Below are 18441 nucleotides of genomic sequence, written 5' to 3'. Positions count from 1 at the left end.
AACAATTGCTCTCGCTAGCTACTACGGCTAGTTCTATAGCCTATAGCCTCCTCTATAAGGTCTATAGGGGGGGTAGACCCCTTCTATAGCCTTCCTAAACCTACTACCGGACTGTCGACCTTATTACCTCTAAGGCTATAGGCTTTGGCTCCTAGCCCCTTGCCCTAGCCCTTCTTTTCTATAACCTCTAGCTTAGCCTATTATAGGCCTGTTAGATAAGAGCCCTTATAGGGACCTAAGTAGACCCTAGGCCTGCCCTAATCTATAGAAGTAGCTAGTCAAGTTTAGCTTTAAAGTTAGGTAGCTTCTTATTAAGGTAGAGGTCAAGGGGTAGTATCTAGGTTTCTATTTCAAGATACTAGATAGGGGTAGCCTTATAGGCCCTAGTAACTACTCGAAGGGCCCTATATTAGGCCTTTGATAGTTCCCTAGCAGTGCCTTCTAGCTTACCCCCTGGCTTGATAGGCTTATAAAAGTTCGAGGCCTTAATAAATATATAATGAAGGCCTAGTTAAAGCCTAATCTAAGGCCTAACTAAGCCCTAATTAGGTTATATATATATATACTGGGTAAAAGGCACTTTATTATTAAGCAAATACTAACCTTCTAAGGTACTACTTAGTACCTCTAGAACTAAACCTCTATCTAGTTAGATAGGGAGGAGCTTTAGCTTAAAATGTCTAGGGCATCTAAGTATTTACAATTATAGTAGACAAGTCTAACTATCTAGATAGTAATAACGATAGAGGCAAAGGTAGCGATAGTGATATCCCTCTAGATAGACGTAAAAGAGTGTACTTATATGGAAATAGATATCCTAACTTATAAAAATAAGAAGAATTATATCTTATTACCTAGACTTATTAGAGTAAATAAGTGTTGAACGCTATCTATTATTCTTATCTATATTGTTTGCGTTTTGTTAATACTCCTTAGATAGGTAACTTTCATTTATATCTATTATATATAATAATATTATATAGAGCCGGAAAAACAAAAGTATATACTATGCCCCTCTAGTTATATTAAGAGCTTCTGGCCTTAGTCTATTATATAATTACCATATTCTTTCTCTTCTTTATCTTTAAAGTAACTAAATAAAATACTATATACTCATTTACTTTAATAGACGCCGGAAATAATAGTTATAACTATTAGAGCTTTCATAGCCTATAGGGAGTACTATTACTATAGCCCCTTTGAAGTCGGTTAGATTTCTTAAGGTCTAGCTAGACTAGAGGCTATAGTAAGGCCTTTATTATATAAAGGTAGCTAAGAAGTTAGAAACCTAGGAGTTTGCCCTAACTAGGCTAGCTATAAAGACCTAGGGCCTTAGCCTTTTATAGGCCTATAAGGTCTATACTAAGTATATCTATAATACCTTAGCCTATAAGGCTTTAAACTTCCATAAGCCTACTAAACTAGGGGGTAAGCTAGAAGGCCCTGCTAGGGAGCTATGGAAGGCCTAGTACAAAGCCCTTTAAGTTATAGCTAGGGCTTATAAGGCTATCCCGATCTAGTGCCTTGAAATAGAGGCCTAGGTACCGCCTCTTAACCTTTATCTTAACAAAAGGCTAGCCGATTTCGAAACCAAACTTAACTAGCTACTTCTATAGCTTAGGGTAGGCCTAGGGGCCCCTACGTTCCTATAAGAGCTCTATCTCTAATAGGCCTATAATTGGTTCAGCTAGAAGTTCTAAAGGAGGAGGGCTAAGGCGAGGAGCTAGGAGCTAAAGCCTATACCCTTAGAGGTAGTAAGAATGATAGTCTAGTAGTTAGTTTAGGAGGGCTATAAGGAGAGCCTATCTCCTTTATAGGCCTTATAGAGGAGGTTATAAGCTATAGAACTAGCTATAGTAGCTAGCTAAAGTAACTACTAGAAGGCTAACTAGGCTAATAGGAAGATATAATATATATTAAATAAGGACCCCTTATACCTAGCTTTCATAAAAGAAGGCCTATAAAGGCATTTAGGCCTAATAAAGACCTAGAGCTCCCTACTAGTATAGGCCTATATAAGGGCTATTAGCCTTTATAACTTCCTATTTAAGGTTTAAGTCCTAGGGGTTAATACCCCTTACTATACCTATAGCTAGGAAAGGGAGACTATAAAAGATCTTATTATATCGTACCTAAACCTACTAAGAAGCTAAATATAGAACTCCCAAGAAATCTAGTTATAAAGGGACCTAGACCTCGTTTTATAGGATATAGAGGCCTATAATTGTCATTTAGTAAGGAAGGTTCTATAGTAGCTAATAAACCTAAGGAGGCTCCTAGAGTATTACCTTATAAGGAGGCTAGACTAGGGGGGAAGCCCTCTATAGAGCTATTCTAGCTACTTTTCCTTTTCTTCATAGTGTATTAATATTCTAGATTAGGTGTTTAAGGTAGGATAGAGGTTTTTATCCAGCCTATTAAGTATAGCTTCCTTTATATATAACTAGAGAGGGTCTAGTATATTTATTAGTATAGTAATATAGTATTAATAATAATAATAATAATAATCTACTTTAATAAGGGATAGAAATAGTAATTATAGCTATTAGAGCTCTTATAGCCTAAAGAGAGCATTATTACTATAGCCTTTATAAAGTTAGCTAGATTCCTAGGGGTCTAGCTAAACTAAAGGCTATAATAAGGTCCTTATTATAGGAAAGTAGCTAAAATGTTAAAGACCTAAGAGTTTACCCTAACTAGGCTTACTATAAAGGCCTTATCTTAAAATAAAAGCCTAGGTATTATTCTTTAACCTATATCTTAATAAAAGGCTAGCTAACTTTAAAGCTAAGCTTAATTAGCCTCTTTGATAGCCTAAGGCTAGCCTAAGGGCCCCTTAGGTCCTAGTAATAACCCTTATTTAATAGGCCTATAATAGGCTTAGCTAGATATTCTAGAAAAAGTAGGTAAGGGCAAGGAGCTAGAGATTAAAGTTTATAGCCCTAAAGGCTATAGGGGCTATAGCCTAGTAATAGGTCTAACAAAGCTATAAGGAGGGCTTATACCTCTTCTAGGCACCATAATATAGACTATAGGCTATAGAGCTAGTATTAGTAGCTAGCTAGGGTAACTATTAAAACGCTAAGTAGGCCGATAGAAAGATATAGTATCTTATAGCAACCGCCCGAGAATCCCATGATAAGTAGACCTATAAACCTTCCGCTTTCCACAGGCCACTTTATGTCCTCACAGGCGTCAGCCGCACCCACAGCGGCGGCTTGGTCATGGAATGGTACACCTTCATGGTCCTCAGGCGGCCATCAAGCCCCCAGACCTTGTTCTCCTGCCCATGTGCGCGCGGGTCCGTATCCAGGGCCATGTCGAAGTTGAGCAGCAGGTGCGCAGCGATGAGCCGCATCTCCATGTGCGCCAGGTTCTTGCCGATGCAGACCCGGGGCCCCGTTCCGAACGGCAACGAGGCGCCCAGGCGGTCGCCGGCGAACCGCGCGGCGGCGTCCGCATCGCCCACGCCCTCGCCCTCGCCCACGCCCTCGCCCTCGCCCTTGCCCTCGCCGGACGGCCCCTGCTGCTGCTGCAGCCATCGCTCCGGGCGGAAGGCGTCGGGCTCGGCAAAGTTGCGGGCCGAGCGGTTCGACGCCCACGGCGCCACGGCGACCGTCGTGCCCGCGGGCAGGTAGTAGCCGTCCACGGTGGCACCGCCGCGGGGAACGACGCGCTGCTGGCTGGCCGGCGACGGCGGGTAGAGGCGGAGGGCCTCGAGGATGGTGGCCTCCAGGAAGCGCAGGTCCCTCACCCTTGCCCACGAGACAGCGCGTTCGCCTTCTTCTCCGGGCTCGGACCCGGACCCGGACCCGGCCCCGGCGAACGCGCCCCGGACCTCGCCGACCAGTCGGCGGTAGGCGGCCGGGTGGGTGCACACAAAGTAGGTCCAGCCCGTCAGGGCGGTGGCCGTGGTGTCGGAGCCGGCGCTGATGAAGAGGCCCATGTTCAGGACGATCTCGGTCTGGGAGAGCGACTTGGCCGAGTGGCTGTTGAGAATCTGGTGGATGAAGTCGCCATGGTCGCGGTCCGGGTCGGCCAGGCGGCGGAGCGTCTTCTCTCGCGAGTTGCGCAGGTGGATCTCCCTCCACGCGGCGGCCTGCCGGGGGACGAGGAGCCACGTCAACAGGGATTCGAGCCAGGTGCCGACGCCCGAGATGCGCCGGATGGCCTGCGTCCACGTCGCTGCCACGAAGACGTTGATGACGGACGTCGACCACTCGGTCGCCGAGCCTTGGTCCAAGCAGCCAAAAGGCTCGCCAAAACAGAGCTCGCCCATGATGTCGAAGACTAGATACGTGTCTGCGGGGGTGTGATCATCACGTCAGCTACTTCGGTCTGGTAGGTAAATATGTCGGGTAATTCAAATTCAGGTGGGCACGGCCAAGGTTGAGAGGAAGTTGACAATGTCGCTTACACCAGTCCGAGACATTTACAGCCTGGCCTTCCGCCGCCATCGACTTGAGCTTGGAAATGAACTTGTGGATCTGAGCCTGGGTAAGGCCCTCCAGGTGTGCCAACGCGCTGTTGGTGAAGAGGTATCCCAGCGCCCGTCGCTGGCGGGCGTGTTCTTTGTTAACGGCCAGACTCACCCCGGTCTGCCCATCGACACTCCCGACCGCACCCAGGAAAATGGGGCTCTTTTCCATGTTGAGGCCGCCTTTCTGTTTGCTCCGGACGAGGGACACCACGGTGTTTCAACGTCAGCCATCCGCTTCTAGTACAGCCCAGGTTAATTATATCACCAGCCGACCGACCTACCCTCAACCCGTAGATCTCCTCACGCGCCTCGACACTGATGAAGCTGAGCTCATTTGGGGAGACCCGCACCACCGGGCCATATCTCTCGTGAAGGTACTGGTAGTACACATGCTGGTTCCCCGCGACCAGTGCTAGTGCTGCTGGTAGCTCCGATATGCTGTTGAGCCAGGGGCCAGGGGCCGAACGAAGCGGGTGAAAGTATCGTCTTTGCAGGATATGCCAGAGAATCGTGGAAACAAACTAGAAGTGCGAAGTAAGTCCGGGATACCTTGCCCGTCGAGCAGACGCAGATGCTTTCACTCACCACGATGGCCACTGATGTAGCCGTCATAGAGAGCGCGATGGCCATTTCCGGGTCGTGGGTGCGAAACTGAAGGCAACGAAGGTACTTATTGCGTTTCACAACTTGGTAGGAGGCATCCTCCTATTTAAGATACCTATGAATTTCGGCCCTGGAGCCCTGGCGGTCGGAAAGTAGTCCCAGCCTACTGGTCAGTATCCTAGTCTTACCCAAGCCCTGATCGGCCGCCCAATCTCCGTGACCGCTGGGGATTAGCCCTGTGGCGGTCTTGGGAGTAGAGCAGCGGGGATGGAGAAACTTTATAATACTCACACCTACTTACAACGTGCGGATCCTACCTTGAGTACCTATATGTAGTACATGCAAGTCTATACATGATACTACAAACCTGCTGCATTACGGTACGTAATAACTGGGGGTTTTTCAGGTCCACCACACCTTCAAGTGTACACTATTAATTACGGTCCTACACCTGCATTTAGGTGTGTCTGGGCTTAACTCTGTTGATTTCTTAATTACCCATCCCATTTTCCGCTTCATTTCCAAATAGAACCACATGCTACATCCAACCCAAATACGTGAAGCGTGTCTCGTGTCAGCGTAAGCTGTATTTACAATATGACAGGATAACAGACCTCTCTAGAAAAAGGCTTCCGGGATCTAATCCCCAACACCGTGGCCATGGAAGAACTAAATACTAAGGCTAGATCTGCCGATCTCGTTCCGGCTGTAGTGTAAAATGGGCAACCCAGGTCGTGGTTCTGTACCCCGCTTCTGGCCTATGAGGGGGTTTGCGCAGGTTTCCTTTCCTGCGTTGCACCTCAACTGGTATTCTCTATGTGGGACCGATGTGACATTGGAGTCTGAGAGAATTCTGCCAGGGAGGCCATGACACGGGATGGACACCTTTCATACTCGGTAGACCCCATGCGAATCATTTACTCCGTACATTCCCCCCTGCCCAGGTACCTTACTAATAGGCAGCCATCAAGGTATGATGCACATAATAGCCATCAAGGTATACATTAAGGCTAGGTAGGTAGCCATTAAGGTATGTATGTACATCCTGTACTGAAAAAGGAAATCCCAAAGTGGAAACAGTGAGTGCCACTGAATGCCACTGGGCGGCATCATGTCTTCTCCCATGCATTGATGGACTCGGGTTCTCCGCATGTGACATAGTTCTTGGTTGTATACCAAACGAACTCTATTAGTCTAATTATTGTTCCGAACCGCCTCTTTCGACCGAAGGAACAAGCTCAACACAAAACATGAAACCTTCACCTGATCATGGACCCGTCTCCGAAGAAACGAAGCCCGAAGTCATGACAGCCACCCCTCCTCCCCTCGAGTTCATCGTGGGCTGGGACGAGCCCGAGACCGAGGACCCAGAAAACCCAATGAACTGGTCAGCATTGGTGAAGTGGGCTAATATTCTCATCCTTTCCGTGATTGGGTTCCTGGTGTAAGTCCACCCCGCCGCTGATCATCAATCGTCCGAAACAAGGTCGGTTACTGTTCAAAATAATACATGCGAGACCCGAGTCTGATGGTTAATTACCAATCAGCCCGCTCGTGTCATCCATGATGGCCCCGGCGGTGCAGCTGATCATGGACGACTACCAGACCACCTCGACGGCGTTCGCCACCTTCTCCGTGTCCGTCTTCGTCCTCGGCTTCGCCTCGGGACCCCTGCTATGGGCGCCCCTGAGCGAGCTGTACGGCCGCGTGCCCGTCTACCACGCCACCAACCTGCTCTTCCTCGTCTTCACCCTCTGCTGCGCCCACGCGCCCGGGCAGGGCGCCTTCCTGGCCTTCCGCTTCCTCTCGGGCTTCGCCGGCGCCGCCCCGATCGCGAACGGCTCCGGCTCTATCGCCGACCTCGTCCCGAAGGAGCAGAGGGGCAAGTTCGTGTCGGCCTGGTCCGTCGGCACAATCCTCGGCCCCATGATCGGGCCCATTATTGGCGGCTTTGTCGCAGAGACGGCGGGTTGGAGGTGGATGTTCTGGTCTATCTCCATTGCTGTGCGTGTCCGCTAAGTAAATAATTTCTTTTCTTCCTTGTTTTGTGTTCCTTTCTTTTAATTATTTTCTGTCTTTAAAAATGGATAGAAAGAAAAGGAATGAAAAACACAGGGCACTCTAGTGTTTGTCACTAATTAACTTTCCCAGATCGGAGCAGTCACCATCCTCAGCTTCTGCGTCTTGAGGGAGACCTACCCGCCGGTTCTGCTGGGAAGAAAGGCGGCCAGGCTCCGAAGGGAGACGGGGGACGACCGGTACCGGTCGAAGCTGGCGTCCGGCATCGGGTCGGCGGAGCTCTTCCGGCGGAGCATCGTCCGGCCGTCCCGGATGCTCCTCTGCTGCCCCGCCGTAACGATCCTGTGCGCCTACGTCGCCGTGCTGTACGGCACCCTCTACCTCCTCTTTGCGACCTACTCGTTCGTCTTCGGCACCGTCTACGCCTTCTCGCCCTCCGCTGCCGGGCTTGTCTTCCTCCCCGGCGGCGCCGGCACGCTGCTGGGGCTGGCCTACATGGCCCGGTTCAGCGATCGTACCATCGCCAAGCGCGCGGCGGCGGCGACGGCGACGGCGACGATGGCCACTCCGGAGGACCGCCTCCCCCTGGTCGTCACGCTACCGGGGGCCCTCGCGTTCCCCGCCGGCTTGTTCCTCTACGGGTGGAGTGTGGAGTGCCGGGTGCACTGGGCCGTGCCCCTGCTCGGGACGGCCGTGACCGGGTTTGGTTCGATCCTGGTCTTCGTCGGCATCCAGACGTACCTGATCGACGCGTTCGAGAAGTACGCCGCCAGCGCGGTCGGCGCCAACACGGTGCTGAGGGGCACCGTCGGCGCCCTGCTGCCCCTGAGCGGCCTCGACCTGTACCACGCCCTCGGCTGGGGCTGGGGAAACAGCCTGCTGGCCTTCCTCGCCCTGGCACTCGCCCCCGTCCCGTTGCTTTTCGGTCGGTATGGGGCACGCATCCGCAAGCTGGGAGGGTCTCGGGTCAGCCTGTAGAGAAGGAGGATGTGTAGATGCGGTATGATATCCAAACATGAAATTCTGATAATAATTATGCATCCAGCGGGATTGTTTCACATCATATACGCGCTATTAATTATAGCTAATCTATAGTTCCGCCTCCTTTAAGCACTTCCCGTGTGAGTTGCCTTGTGATGTTCCAACTACAGGCCTATAAACTTCGACGTTGCTATTAATTACCACTCATTGCAGCTATCAATCTCTCAACCAGCTCCGTCGTGGGACACGAATTAATTACAGATGAAGTCACCATAAGTTCACCTCCATAATTACCACGTCTAATTACGTCGCTCCGGCCTTGTCCTCCTCTATTATGATCCGATCGATTTGACTTGAAAGTACCGAGATTGTTCTTTGACAAACATCATTTTGGGAGTCAGGGCATGTTTCAACGCCCGTTGCGAGATTAATTATTTTCCGGTTTTGTCGCGTTGAGCGATCTGTTTGTTGCCTCGACCACTGCTCAAACGCGTTGGCAAGAGCGCCAAGCCCTCGTATTTGGCATAAATAATAGGTATTATACCCGAGGTTCGGGGGCTGCAATAATTAACCCTAGCGCCCGATATTCATTGGGTGTTAACTAGGTATGTACGTTTATGTCAACGCGATTTTGTATGTATGTACATACAGTACTAGATGTCTTCTCGTTGAAATATTTACTGGCTACCTAATTACCTGTAACAGGTGACTGGATCGTACCGGTATTGCTCATGTTCGGATTTTGACGAAACCTTGGTACCTAACCTTGTAACTTCCTTTCTTATCCTTTCTTCTCTTCGTAGCCATATTTTCCCTCTCGTGGTATGATGGGCAGTTGTCGTGACACGGATCAGTCAGGGTAGGGGTCTGACTTAGACGGACCTAGAGCTGGAAAGCATCGCGACGGACCGACATGCTACGTACCGTAGGTTTCCGCTTTTGCCTTGCTTGAGGAAATGAAGTGAGATCGACTTCAATCCCGTAATCAAAAACGGGGAAGGTGAGAGAGAGGTCGGAGGTAGGCAGACCATCGTCAGGTACTTAGGTATTTGTGCGTATAATTAGAGCAATCTTTCCTATCCGTATCAGCGCTGGTACTCAGATACTCGCATTAATTACCTCCACCGTTTCCCGTGTCCGAATCTCAGCTGGCAGAGCAACCCCGAAGAGCCTGGTCGTCAAACATTCCCGCGTCGAATCGCGTTTGCGTGTTACTCGTGTTCTGCGTAGAACGACGGAATTCTGTCCAGAAATTTGGTGCTTGATATGTACCTATTATGTGTTGATCAGTTATGGGCCCCCTTTGAGACTATATTGGCCTAGAAAAGTAATTCCATATGCAATGTAGTCAAACATTCCCAGGGCATGACCCATGGAGTGTTAGGATGAAGCTTGATCAGAATCACTGTTTGGGTGTTTGGTCACCACCACACTCCGAGAGTGAGAGCCACGCATGCAAATGACAGGCATCAGGTGCTGCATTCCTACCTGCAGGTAAGGTTAAACATATTTAGCTCGCAATCTCACGGTGCCTACATACATACTTGGGTACGTGATTCTGCCAGGACTGGTTATTACATCTCGCCGCTGATAGGGAGAACATCTGCTGGGACCGGGTGCTGTGATTAAGATATCAGCATCTCAGGACACTACCTAATTGGGTGCAATCTGAATGGAGATGGTACTTCGACTACACACCGCCCTTCTTATTTGCTTTATGAGATGCCTCCTTATATTGATATGTAATTATGTTCTGGAGAACGTAGAGTCAACAATCGCCGTCACGAATATCATGCGGTCACGATGATGATTGATGCTCTATTAATTAGCACCTTGCTAACCTCTCCTCCATTGCCTGCGTATTGAGTACGTGGTTGCTCTGGAACATCTTTTCATCATGACAGCACCACTCCTGTTCTCCACTCTTCTCTATTCATCCAGGTGTCAGTCATGTAGAGACACAAGAAGGCTCCATCGAGAATGTCAGCAGTCAACCATCGGCCACCCGTCCGCCGTCACCCAGTTGCCGCCATATGTACCCCCAGAGCACCGAGATTAGCAGCGCTCAACACCGCAATAGGAACTGGATGCGGCTCCCGTGCGAGCGAGAACTGGGGGCTTGCTGATCTTGCCCCTAACATGGAGCGGGAACAATCATGATTAGGGAGGGAAAGCTGGTTGCTCAACGCAGTACATCCAACCATGGGGATCAGTTCTCCGGCAGACAGCGGACGGGAGCACGGCAAAGTGCATCCAGACGTTTGAAGGACTCCCTCAACGAGGGCACAGCGCTCCCTGCTGTTGGGCCATTAGCCACGGCTCCAAGGCCTGCCAGGGTTCGCTCCCGCCTGCGAACGGGTTGCATCCCGCCGCCGCATGCAATTGATTCCCAACTGGGGGAGGCGTGAAGAGGACAGGAAATTGTCAAGCATCTTGAACCCATGTCCGGAAGGGCGATATGACATCTCGCTGTTTGCCATCGGGCACAGGACAGGACGTTCAAACTCAATGCGTTCGTGGCGCTTCCTGCTGCTGACGTGTTACCCCTATTAGGGTGGTGTGATACTGCAAGTATATACTGTATGTACAAATTACATGCTTTGGTTACTTACCTTACCTAGGTATTATCTAATAATATCTCACAACATAGGACAATGGCTTGTCTTGCAGAGCACCTGCGCTGATATGGGGCGTTCCCCAGTGCTGATGCCTCTGCAGAAAAAGCATCGAACGGGCAGGCCGCCTGGCCCACCATCAGGAAAAGAAAAGGGAAAAAAGCCTTAAGAACGTTTGTAAATGCCTCCCAGACCGGCTCCTCTGGCTCCACGGCGGGGAATACGGTTCAGGTGCCGATTGCTCACCTGCAATGCATCATTACTTGCGACTTGCGTAGGATCGACCAGCCCTGTCGGATTACCCGGATCTGAGATATCTGAGAAGTAGCAATGTGCATGCAGTATGGCACTTGTACATACATATGTGGGGGGCCCTGTTTGCGAAAAAACCATCCACCACCACCACCACCACCACCACCAACACCACCACCACACCTCATACTTGGACCCAGACGATTGGTCACCCGCCTAGATGGAATTCATGGTTGCTGCTGAGACATTTCTCAGAGTAATTAAGCGCGGTAGTCTCCACGGATCGACCTCTAAACTAAAGCTCATGGAAGAAGCACCGGCAAAGTCAAGGGCAATCTAGGTACCTAATATTTAATGGCTAGGGTACCTCTGCTCCAGATTATCTGGCACCTGCAGGAAGATGCGTATCTCTCAACGAGTCAACGAGGAGGTGTGGGTTTAGCACCGGGCCAGGCCAGTTCGATCTACGACGGCAACATTCCCGCAGGCCACCAGTGAGATGCAGTGAGATGTGAGTTCGTCATCTGGATCGCCTCATCCGGGCCGCTTCCCCCAATACTTGGCTGGCTATACAGGGGCAAAACCTACAACCAACCGGGCCGACCGACAGCCTGCGCGAGACCCCCTCCCACATAGGAAAGAGGCAGTTCTGGCCCCGGGATGGCATCCGGACGGGAGGCGCACCCGAGCTCGTCCGGTTCCTGTTCTGGCAGTCGACTGTCCGTTTTCAGCAAGGCTCCCGTAGCAAACCACCAAAACGCCTCCTCTCTAATTTCCCAGGAGAAGTGACAGAGAAAACAGTCCTAGGAAAGAGGGAAAAACAAGACTTGAAAATGAATGAAGATGGACACAATGCCTCAGACACGGATCGTGTCGAGTCCCAGCCGAAGCGGCCCGCCGCCACCCCGGGTCTCGAGCACAATTAAGCCGTATTAATTCAAAGACAAGAGCCAGATCTCTCTGCCGGGGCGACTTGATAATCACATATCCTGCAATTCTGTCTTCCCATCCTCTGTCTCCCTCCCTCATCATCTCCGAGGCGCACTTCGAAGACGGCGTGTGTGTCGGACCTTGAAGCACGGATTGCTGTTCTTTTTGGTTCCACGCCAGCGCCGGGCAAGATTGAAGTGTATGTGAGCAATATGAAAACACCCACGGACGGTTAAAGGCGTAAACTCTTCCACGATAATATTGCCATACTAATTCTCTCTCGTCCTCGCAGATTATGTGGTGAACCGCGTGTTGCCCGACCGGTGTCAGTCGACCAACCCCTCCTCCCCAGGCGTTCCCTTCGGAAACCTACACAAACCTGCAGACGAACCAGAGAAAGATCCGCCTTGACCGCTCAACGGTGCAGCCCGACGAGCCCCTCATCTATCGGCTCAACCGGCTGGTGATTCGAAAAGCTTCCTGTCAAGCGGGGCTCTACGCATCTTCACATCTTCACGTAGAGCGACCGGGAACGGCGGTGAGGAGAAGAAAGGAGGAGGCGGTGGGAAGTGAGCGAAGCCAAGTAGACGGGCAGCGGGCAAAGTTGCTCAGGGGTCCAGTTCCCCGGGGAGGGGGGAGAGGGGGAACCATTAGAGCGCATCGGGCTGCAACGGGTTCTGCGAGGAGGTTCAGCATGTTTATCAGCCCTGGAGAGCCCCAGGTGGACATGGTCTCACTCCGGGACCATGTTTTCACTCTTGCAGCGGCAGAGTCTGCGCCCTGGCTCTTCAAGCTGAATCACATCAACACGGCACTGGTTGTGCAGCAACAACAGCTCCACGACATGTCTTTCCATCCTTTGTCCCTGAGAAGCGGTTGGCCCCAGCAGCCGGCCAAACGGGGTCACCAACCCCTTCCGGCCTACGGCACCGGGTATTGCCCCGAGGCAGAGCAGCTGGGCAATAGTTTGTCCCTTGCGGTACGTCGACTCGGTCTGCTCCCCCCCCCCCCCCCCCTTTTTTTTTCTCTTTTTTTGTCCCGCATTTTTCGCGCGAGAGAGACATGAGTGAAAAGAAGAGAGTGGAAAGAAAAGAAAACAGAAGAAGAACAAAAGAGAGAGAGAGAGAGCTGATTTGGTTTGAAGGCGGGAGATGACAGTCAAACATCGACCGGCAATCGCGCATCAGAGTCCCCCGGCTCGACTGTCTCACACTATCCGCTCTGCGCCGAACAGACGGGCATCTCCCACGGGTCAGGCACAAATGTCCCCGTCCCGGGAGCCCCTGAGCTCCCGCTGGGGCCGCCATACTGGCACCTGGTCCCGGTCCCGCACGGCTCTCCAGCCGCTCCCCCGTTTGCGTACGGCGGGGATCCGACCTGGAACCACACCCAGCACGGCGCCCACTCTTTGGTCGACTACAGCGACTACGCGCTGGGTGACCCCGCGGGTGCCCTCCCACAGGCCGTCTTTCAGCATGCCGCTGCCGACGCGCTCCACGGCTTACCCCTTGCGCCCATGCCGGAGGGAGATTCGAGCACAAACTCTACACTCTACTCTCCGTCCGACATGCTCGGGGCCATAGTGCTCGGCGATGAGCCAACCCGAAGCTCTTGGGACGTCTCGCCCGAGACCAAAGCGGCGGTTCGCGAGGATACCGGCCGCTGCGTCCGAGTCGTCACGGAACCGCACGCCATCAGCGGCAGCACCTGGGCGGAGCCCGAGCCCGAGCCCGAGCCGGCCGACGAGACGACCGTGTCGCCCAAGATGCTAAGGATCCGCCAGACGCCGACTCCATCGTCATCGTCATCATCATCATCCTCATCCTCATCCTCATCATCATCGTCGTCATTGTCGTCGTCTAACGACTCAGTCCACGCGAGCTTCCCGGCCGACGCGCACCACGGCGAGCCCCCCGCAGCTCCCGTCGACCCGGCACTGTCGAACTCGGGAGGGAGAGCGAAGAGGGGAGGGGGTAAGCCGCTGGCGGAGAACAACAGCCGCAGGCGAGCCCTCATCCCCGGCACCACCACCACCACCACTGGCAACGCGTCCACCCGGCGGCAGCGGTCAGCAGACTCCTCCTCCTCCCCAACGCCGCGGAGGCTAACGCGGCTGCGGCCCAAGCCAGGCGGGTCCGCTGTGGCGGTGGTGGCGACGACAACGACGATGTCGCCCACGCCGCCGCCGCCGCCGCCGCCGCTTCCTCTCTTATCTTCGCAGGCTCCCCCGAGCCAGAGTCTGCAGCTCAGGAGAGGGGGAGCTCAGGAGACGACGACCGCGACCGCGACCGCGACGGCGGCGGCGGAGCTGGCGGATCGCATGTCCAAGGACGAGTTCCTGGTGCGGCAGAAGCGGATGGGCAGGACGTACAAGGAGATCCGGCGGCTGGGCGGGTTCACCGAGGCCGAGTCGACGCTGCGCGGGCGCTACCGCACGCTGACCAAGTGCCGCGAGGCGAGGGTGCGCAAGCCCGAGTGGTCCGAGACGGATGTGAGTGCTTGGCCCCCCCACCCCCTTTTTTCTGCTTCCCCCCCCCAAAAAAAAAAAGAAAAATCTTCTCGTCATGAACTGACATGCTCCAGCTCCGCCTCCTGGAGCGAGGCGTCCGCGAGCTCGCCCACACGGCCGACCTCAACCCGGCCAAGGTGCCCTGGAAGCGGGTGGCCGAGTACATTGTGGCGCAGGGCGGGTCGTACCACTTTGGCAACTCGACCTGCCGCAAGCGCTGGGACGAGCTCGTGCGCGAGCAGGCCGCCCTCGGCAAGAGCCTGCACCAGCCCTTCTTTGACGACGACGACGACGCCGACGACGCCTACGACGACGACTACGGTGCCGCTGTTGTCGTGCCTGCTGCGGTTGTGGCTGCAGCTACGCCGGACGGGAACGGCAGCGGTCATCACGGCCGTGGTGGGTTTCTGGCGTGATCAGATACTGTATCAGAGGGAGCGGCAGTAGGCAGTTTGACTTCCGTCCTATCTCCGTTCTCTTCCATCTTTTTTCCTTTTTTCCCCTTTTTTTTCCTTTTTCGTTTTTTTTCTTGCTCTTTTGCTTTTGTCCCGAGGCGGAAGAGGTCTAATGGTGACTTGATGCTCTTTCAAAAGTGAAGGGTAATCGAGGAATAAGGAATAAGGAGACTATCTACATACCTACCTAGCCTACTTTCATCTTTGACGAGGCCGTCACCTAATAATAACTTCGTGTCCGGTAGACATGGGCAGTGAGCTTGGAGCTGAGGTGTAATTTTGCAAAGAACTAATTCTGTCGAATTCGAACCTGGTTCAATTACAGACATCATGGGCAGAAGGATCTCTTGAACCTATTTCTCTCCTGTGGCTCCAAAGAGACACGCTATTCCATCTATAATACAGACCCAAGATAAGAGTACGGTGTAAACAAATCACGCAAACATCTCCCTTGATCTCACAGCGGCGACGGAGCCGGAACAGTCGGCACCCCTATTCTCCCCAGAATCTCCAACAGCTGCTCCGGCTCCGCCCTCAGCGCATCCCACTCCGCCTGCGTCTTGACCAGCGCCGTGCCCGCCAGCACGGTCCCGTTGAGCGCGAGCCTGCCCACCTCCTTCCTGCCGGTCCCGTCCTCCGCAGCCGCCGTCACCGCCGTGCCTTCGACCACGCGAGGCGCGACCGCCATGACGTCCCTCGTCATGGCCAGGTTGTACTCCACCCTCGCCTCCTTCTCCCCGTCCGGCCTCCCCTCGGACTGAGAAGCGCCGGCGGCGGCGGCGGTAGGCCCCAGGACAGCAGCGCAGGCACGCCGATACAGCCTCAGGTACGTGCCCAGCAGGTCGGCGCCGGGCCCGATCGGCTCGGCGAACGTGCTGAAGGGCACCCGCCGCCGCACCCCGGGGTCGAGCAGCTGGCCCGCAAGCACGTCCCATGCCCCGCCGTCCCCGCCGTCCAGGCCCTCCCGCATCCTCCGCACGGGGAGCATCTGCAGGTGGCGGTGCGGCTGGCTCGAGCCCGAGGCCGGGCCCGAGTTGAAGAAGACGTATAGCTCGCTGCCGCTGTCGTCATTCTCGCTGCTGTTGTGATACGCCTCGATGCAAGCGTACGCCGCCTCGAGGTCGTCCCGCTCCAGCAGGTCCGTCTGCTCCTTGAAGGCGCGGGTGGCCAGGATGAAGTGCTCGGGCACGATGGCAAACTTGTTCAGGACCAGGTTGTGTGCCGGATCGAGAGGGGTGATGAGCATAGCCTCGGGCGGATTGTCGAAGGGGTCGAAGAAGGATTTCTTTTGTGGCTGTCGCGGTCGCCCTTCTTTCGCAGAGGGCTCGGCATCGGGGGAGGGCGCGGGCGGTTGTGGGACCTGAGGCTTGCTTGCCAGGGCGGGAGAGAAGCGCAGTTGGAACTGCAAACGCGTACAGGACGAGCAAATGTTAGCCGTCTTGTCGGGGCTCGTGCTCGGGTTTGCTTGCTACTACCGGCAGGGGAAGGGAAACAAACGAACGTACCGGGATCGAGTTGACATTGACGAGGGTGACCTGAGTCGGGAAGAAGTGCACGTCGCCACTGGCGCGCGCGCGGTTGAAGGCCGCCTTCACCAACTCGGGGAGGTTGGCGGGGACCTTGACCGAGAGCATGCCGTCGGATGGTGCTGTCATCGTGTCCGAGGAATACGCGAGCGTTGTTGCAGAAGTGAAAGACCCAGAAAGAACCCCGCGAAATGCTTCGGTCCCTCTTCGATGAGGTCATGAATCGGTCCGTGCGCTGGCCATCCCCTGCCAAGCATGTGCAAAGGAACAGGGGTGAGATTGTGAAGTTGTGGGTGGACCGAGCAACTAACAAAAGGTGTAGGAAAACAAATGCAGGGATGATGTGATGCCTATTATTCAGTTCGCCCTTTCTGTGTCTCGGTCTACCTCTTTCTTTCGAGTCGTTATATATCATGGCGCTAGATCCCTGGCAACCCAACAACGCCACGCAGCGCGGGAACCCAGCGCGGGAGGATGTAGGTCACATACAACCCTATCAGGGCAACGAGCAGTCCAGTGAGCTATGTCGAGGTCAGCAAGCCCTTCTTCCATCGGAATAATCGGGAGGAGAGCTTCCGGCTCTTTGTGTTGCTTCACTTCACGTACCTTTTCAAACCACGTGTGGAAATAAATCGCCGTCATGAGCAGCATCCACCCGCACAGCCCCACCACCACGGCTACCAGCGTCCCTCCCCGGCCCAGCGCCTCCAAAGCCGTCAGCACCACCACCTCCTCTTGCCTGTCCCTCCTGTTGTCCGCTTCCACCAGTGCGCCCTTCACCGCCCCGTCGTGCATCACCACAGAGCGTTCCTCCCCCAACCACCGCGCCCACCTCGCGACGACCCACCCGGCCTCCTGCATCAGAAAGAAGCTCCCCAGGACCAACAGGAACACGTGTCCGCTGATGTCGTGCCCGCCCCGCCAGCTCCCTCCCGAGGCCTTGCACGCGGCGGCGGTGACCACTTCCTTGGTCCCGGCCTCGCCCTGCCTCACCACCTCCTCGGCGACCTCGCACTTGCCCCCGCTCCAGCGGAAGCCGCGGTCGATGAGGGCGGGGCCGAAGAACCACTGCGTCACAAACACCCACCAGGCCGTGACCGCGGCCCAGCGGACGGCCGCCCTGGCCCTCGTTTTCGCGCCGGGGCCCGCTGCCGGGTGGGTGAGCAGGAAGGCCCAGAAGGCGACGCTGATCCAGGCCCAGCCGCGCTTGACGAAGAGCACGTTGAGCAGGTTGTCCTTGCGGGCAAAGTAGGAGGGGGCCAGGGCCGGGTCCTGCACGTGCGCCTGGCGTGCCGTGTCGTAGGGCGCCGCGCGGGTCTCGGGCGACAGCTGTGAGAAGAGGGCGCCGAAGACGAGCACCGCCGGGTAGAGGGCCAGCACGGCCCGCTCGGTCGGCGTAGGCAGGTACGGGCTGGTCCGCTGCGGTGGCGTGTGGGTGTGCGTCGTGCACGTTATGCGCGCCGTGTGGCGGGTCGGGGATGTTGGGGAGGATGGGGAGGATGGGGAGGAGGGGGGGAAGGGGGCGCCGTCGGGCTCGCGGGAGAGCTCGGAGGGAGACTTGTACCGGCGCGCTGGGCGGTCCGTGTCGGCCATGATTTCATGATATTCTGGACTTGGGGTTATTGCTGTTGCTCTCTGAGGGATCGTTGTCGTTGTTGCCTTCTACCGGGAAATAACGTAATAACGTCGCGCGAGAGAAACCGGATTCGAGCCGTCGCATGAAACCGAGAAAAAACTGATCCTAGGAGTGGCGAGAGCTGAGGGATGGATCGATCGCCTCAGAGCCCAGGCTCATGAAAATGCAAAACGGGTGAGAGTGCAGCCGGAGCGAGTGGGCTGCGGTGCGGCTTTGCGTCGCAAATCGGCGATGGAAACGGGGAAGGAGTACGGAAAAACAGAGCGAGGGTCGAAGCTGTCACAAGGTCTTGGCAGGCGGAAGTTATGACGTTTCCAATTGCGATTGCACCTCCCTGCTTTCATCAAAACTGGCATGCGGCCCGGGAATGCAACGGTTGCGGCGAGCCCCACCAACCAACCGTATTTGTATGAGCCTCCAGGCTGAAGCACCATT

The 18441-nt window shown here is 54.4% G+C and overlaps 6 protein-coding genes across 6 annotated transcripts; 2 read left to right on the top strand and 4 right to left on the bottom strand.

Moving 5' to 3' along the window:
* Positions 1 to 3178: 3178 nt before the first annotated feature.
* Positions 3179 to 5110, bottom strand: MYCTH_2118655 (uncharacterized protein; the record flags this gene model as incomplete). Its single annotated transcript, XM_003663412.1, has 4 exons — positions 3179 to 4302; positions 4418 to 4664; positions 4762 to 5001; positions 5066 to 5110. The coding sequence occupies 4 exons, from the start codon at positions 5108 to 5110 to the stop codon at positions 3179 to 3181; spliced, it is 1656 nt and encodes a 551-aa protein (XP_003663460.1).
* Positions 5111 to 6387: 1277 nt separating this feature from the next.
* On the top strand, positions 6388 to 8080 carry MYCTH_2118654 (uncharacterized protein; the record flags this gene model as incomplete). The annotated part of the gene is made up of 3 exons (XM_003663411.1): positions 6388 to 6527; positions 6631 to 7087; positions 7235 to 8080. 3 exons carry the CDS (start codon positions 6388 to 6390, stop codon positions 8078 to 8080), a joined length of 1443 nt encoding a protein of 480 aa, XP_003663459.1.
* A 1147-nt stretch (positions 8081 to 9227) lies between these two features.
* On the bottom strand, positions 9228 to 9971 carry MYCTH_93602 (uncharacterized protein; the record flags this gene model as incomplete). Its single annotated transcript, XM_003663410.1, has 4 exons — positions 9228 to 9355; positions 9490 to 9571; positions 9624 to 9702; positions 9925 to 9971. 4 exons carry the CDS (start codon positions 9969 to 9971, stop codon positions 9228 to 9230), a joined length of 336 nt encoding a protein of 111 aa, XP_003663458.1.
* A 2603-nt stretch (positions 9972 to 12574) lies between these two features.
* Positions 12575 to 14805, top strand: MYCTH_2110559 (uncharacterized protein; the record flags this gene model as incomplete). The annotated part of the gene is made up of 3 exons (XM_003663409.1): positions 12575 to 12859; positions 13025 to 14371; positions 14464 to 14805. 3 exons carry the CDS (start codon positions 12575 to 12577, stop codon positions 14803 to 14805), a joined length of 1974 nt encoding a protein of 657 aa, XP_003663457.1.
* Positions 14806 to 15301: 496 nt separating this feature from the next.
* MYCTH_49355 (histidine triad-like protein) lies at positions 15302 to 16478 on the bottom strand (the record flags this gene model as incomplete). The annotated part of the gene is made up of 2 exons (XM_003663408.1): positions 15302 to 16246; positions 16350 to 16478. The coding sequence occupies 2 exons, from the start codon at positions 16476 to 16478 to the stop codon at positions 15302 to 15304; spliced, it is 1074 nt and encodes a 357-aa protein (XP_003663456.1).
* A 136-nt stretch (positions 16479 to 16614) lies between these two features.
* MYCTH_2315372 (uncharacterized protein) lies at positions 16615 to 18185 on the bottom strand. Its single transcript, XM_003663407.1, has 2 exons — positions 16977 to 18185; positions 16615 to 16891 (listed from the first exon to the last, which is right to left on the bottom strand). The coding sequence occupies exons 1-2, from the start codon at positions 17961 to 17963 to the stop codon at positions 16790 to 16792; spliced, it is 1089 nt and encodes a 362-aa protein (XP_003663455.1). The 5' UTR covers positions 17964 to 18185; the 3' UTR covers positions 16615 to 16789.
* Between the last annotated feature and the right edge of the window lie 256 nt (positions 18186 to 18441).

This window comes from Thermothelomyces thermophilus, chromosome 3 (genome assembly GCF_000226095.1).
Source record: "Thermothelomyces thermophilus ATCC 42464 chromosome 3, complete sequence".
In the NCBI taxonomy this organism is placed as follows: Eukaryota; Fungi; Ascomycota; class Sordariomycetes; order Sordariales; family Chaetomiaceae; genus Thermothelomyces; species Thermothelomyces thermophilus.
Note: the sequence above shows the minus strand (reverse complement) of the source record. Positions and strands in the feature narration are given on the sequence as shown.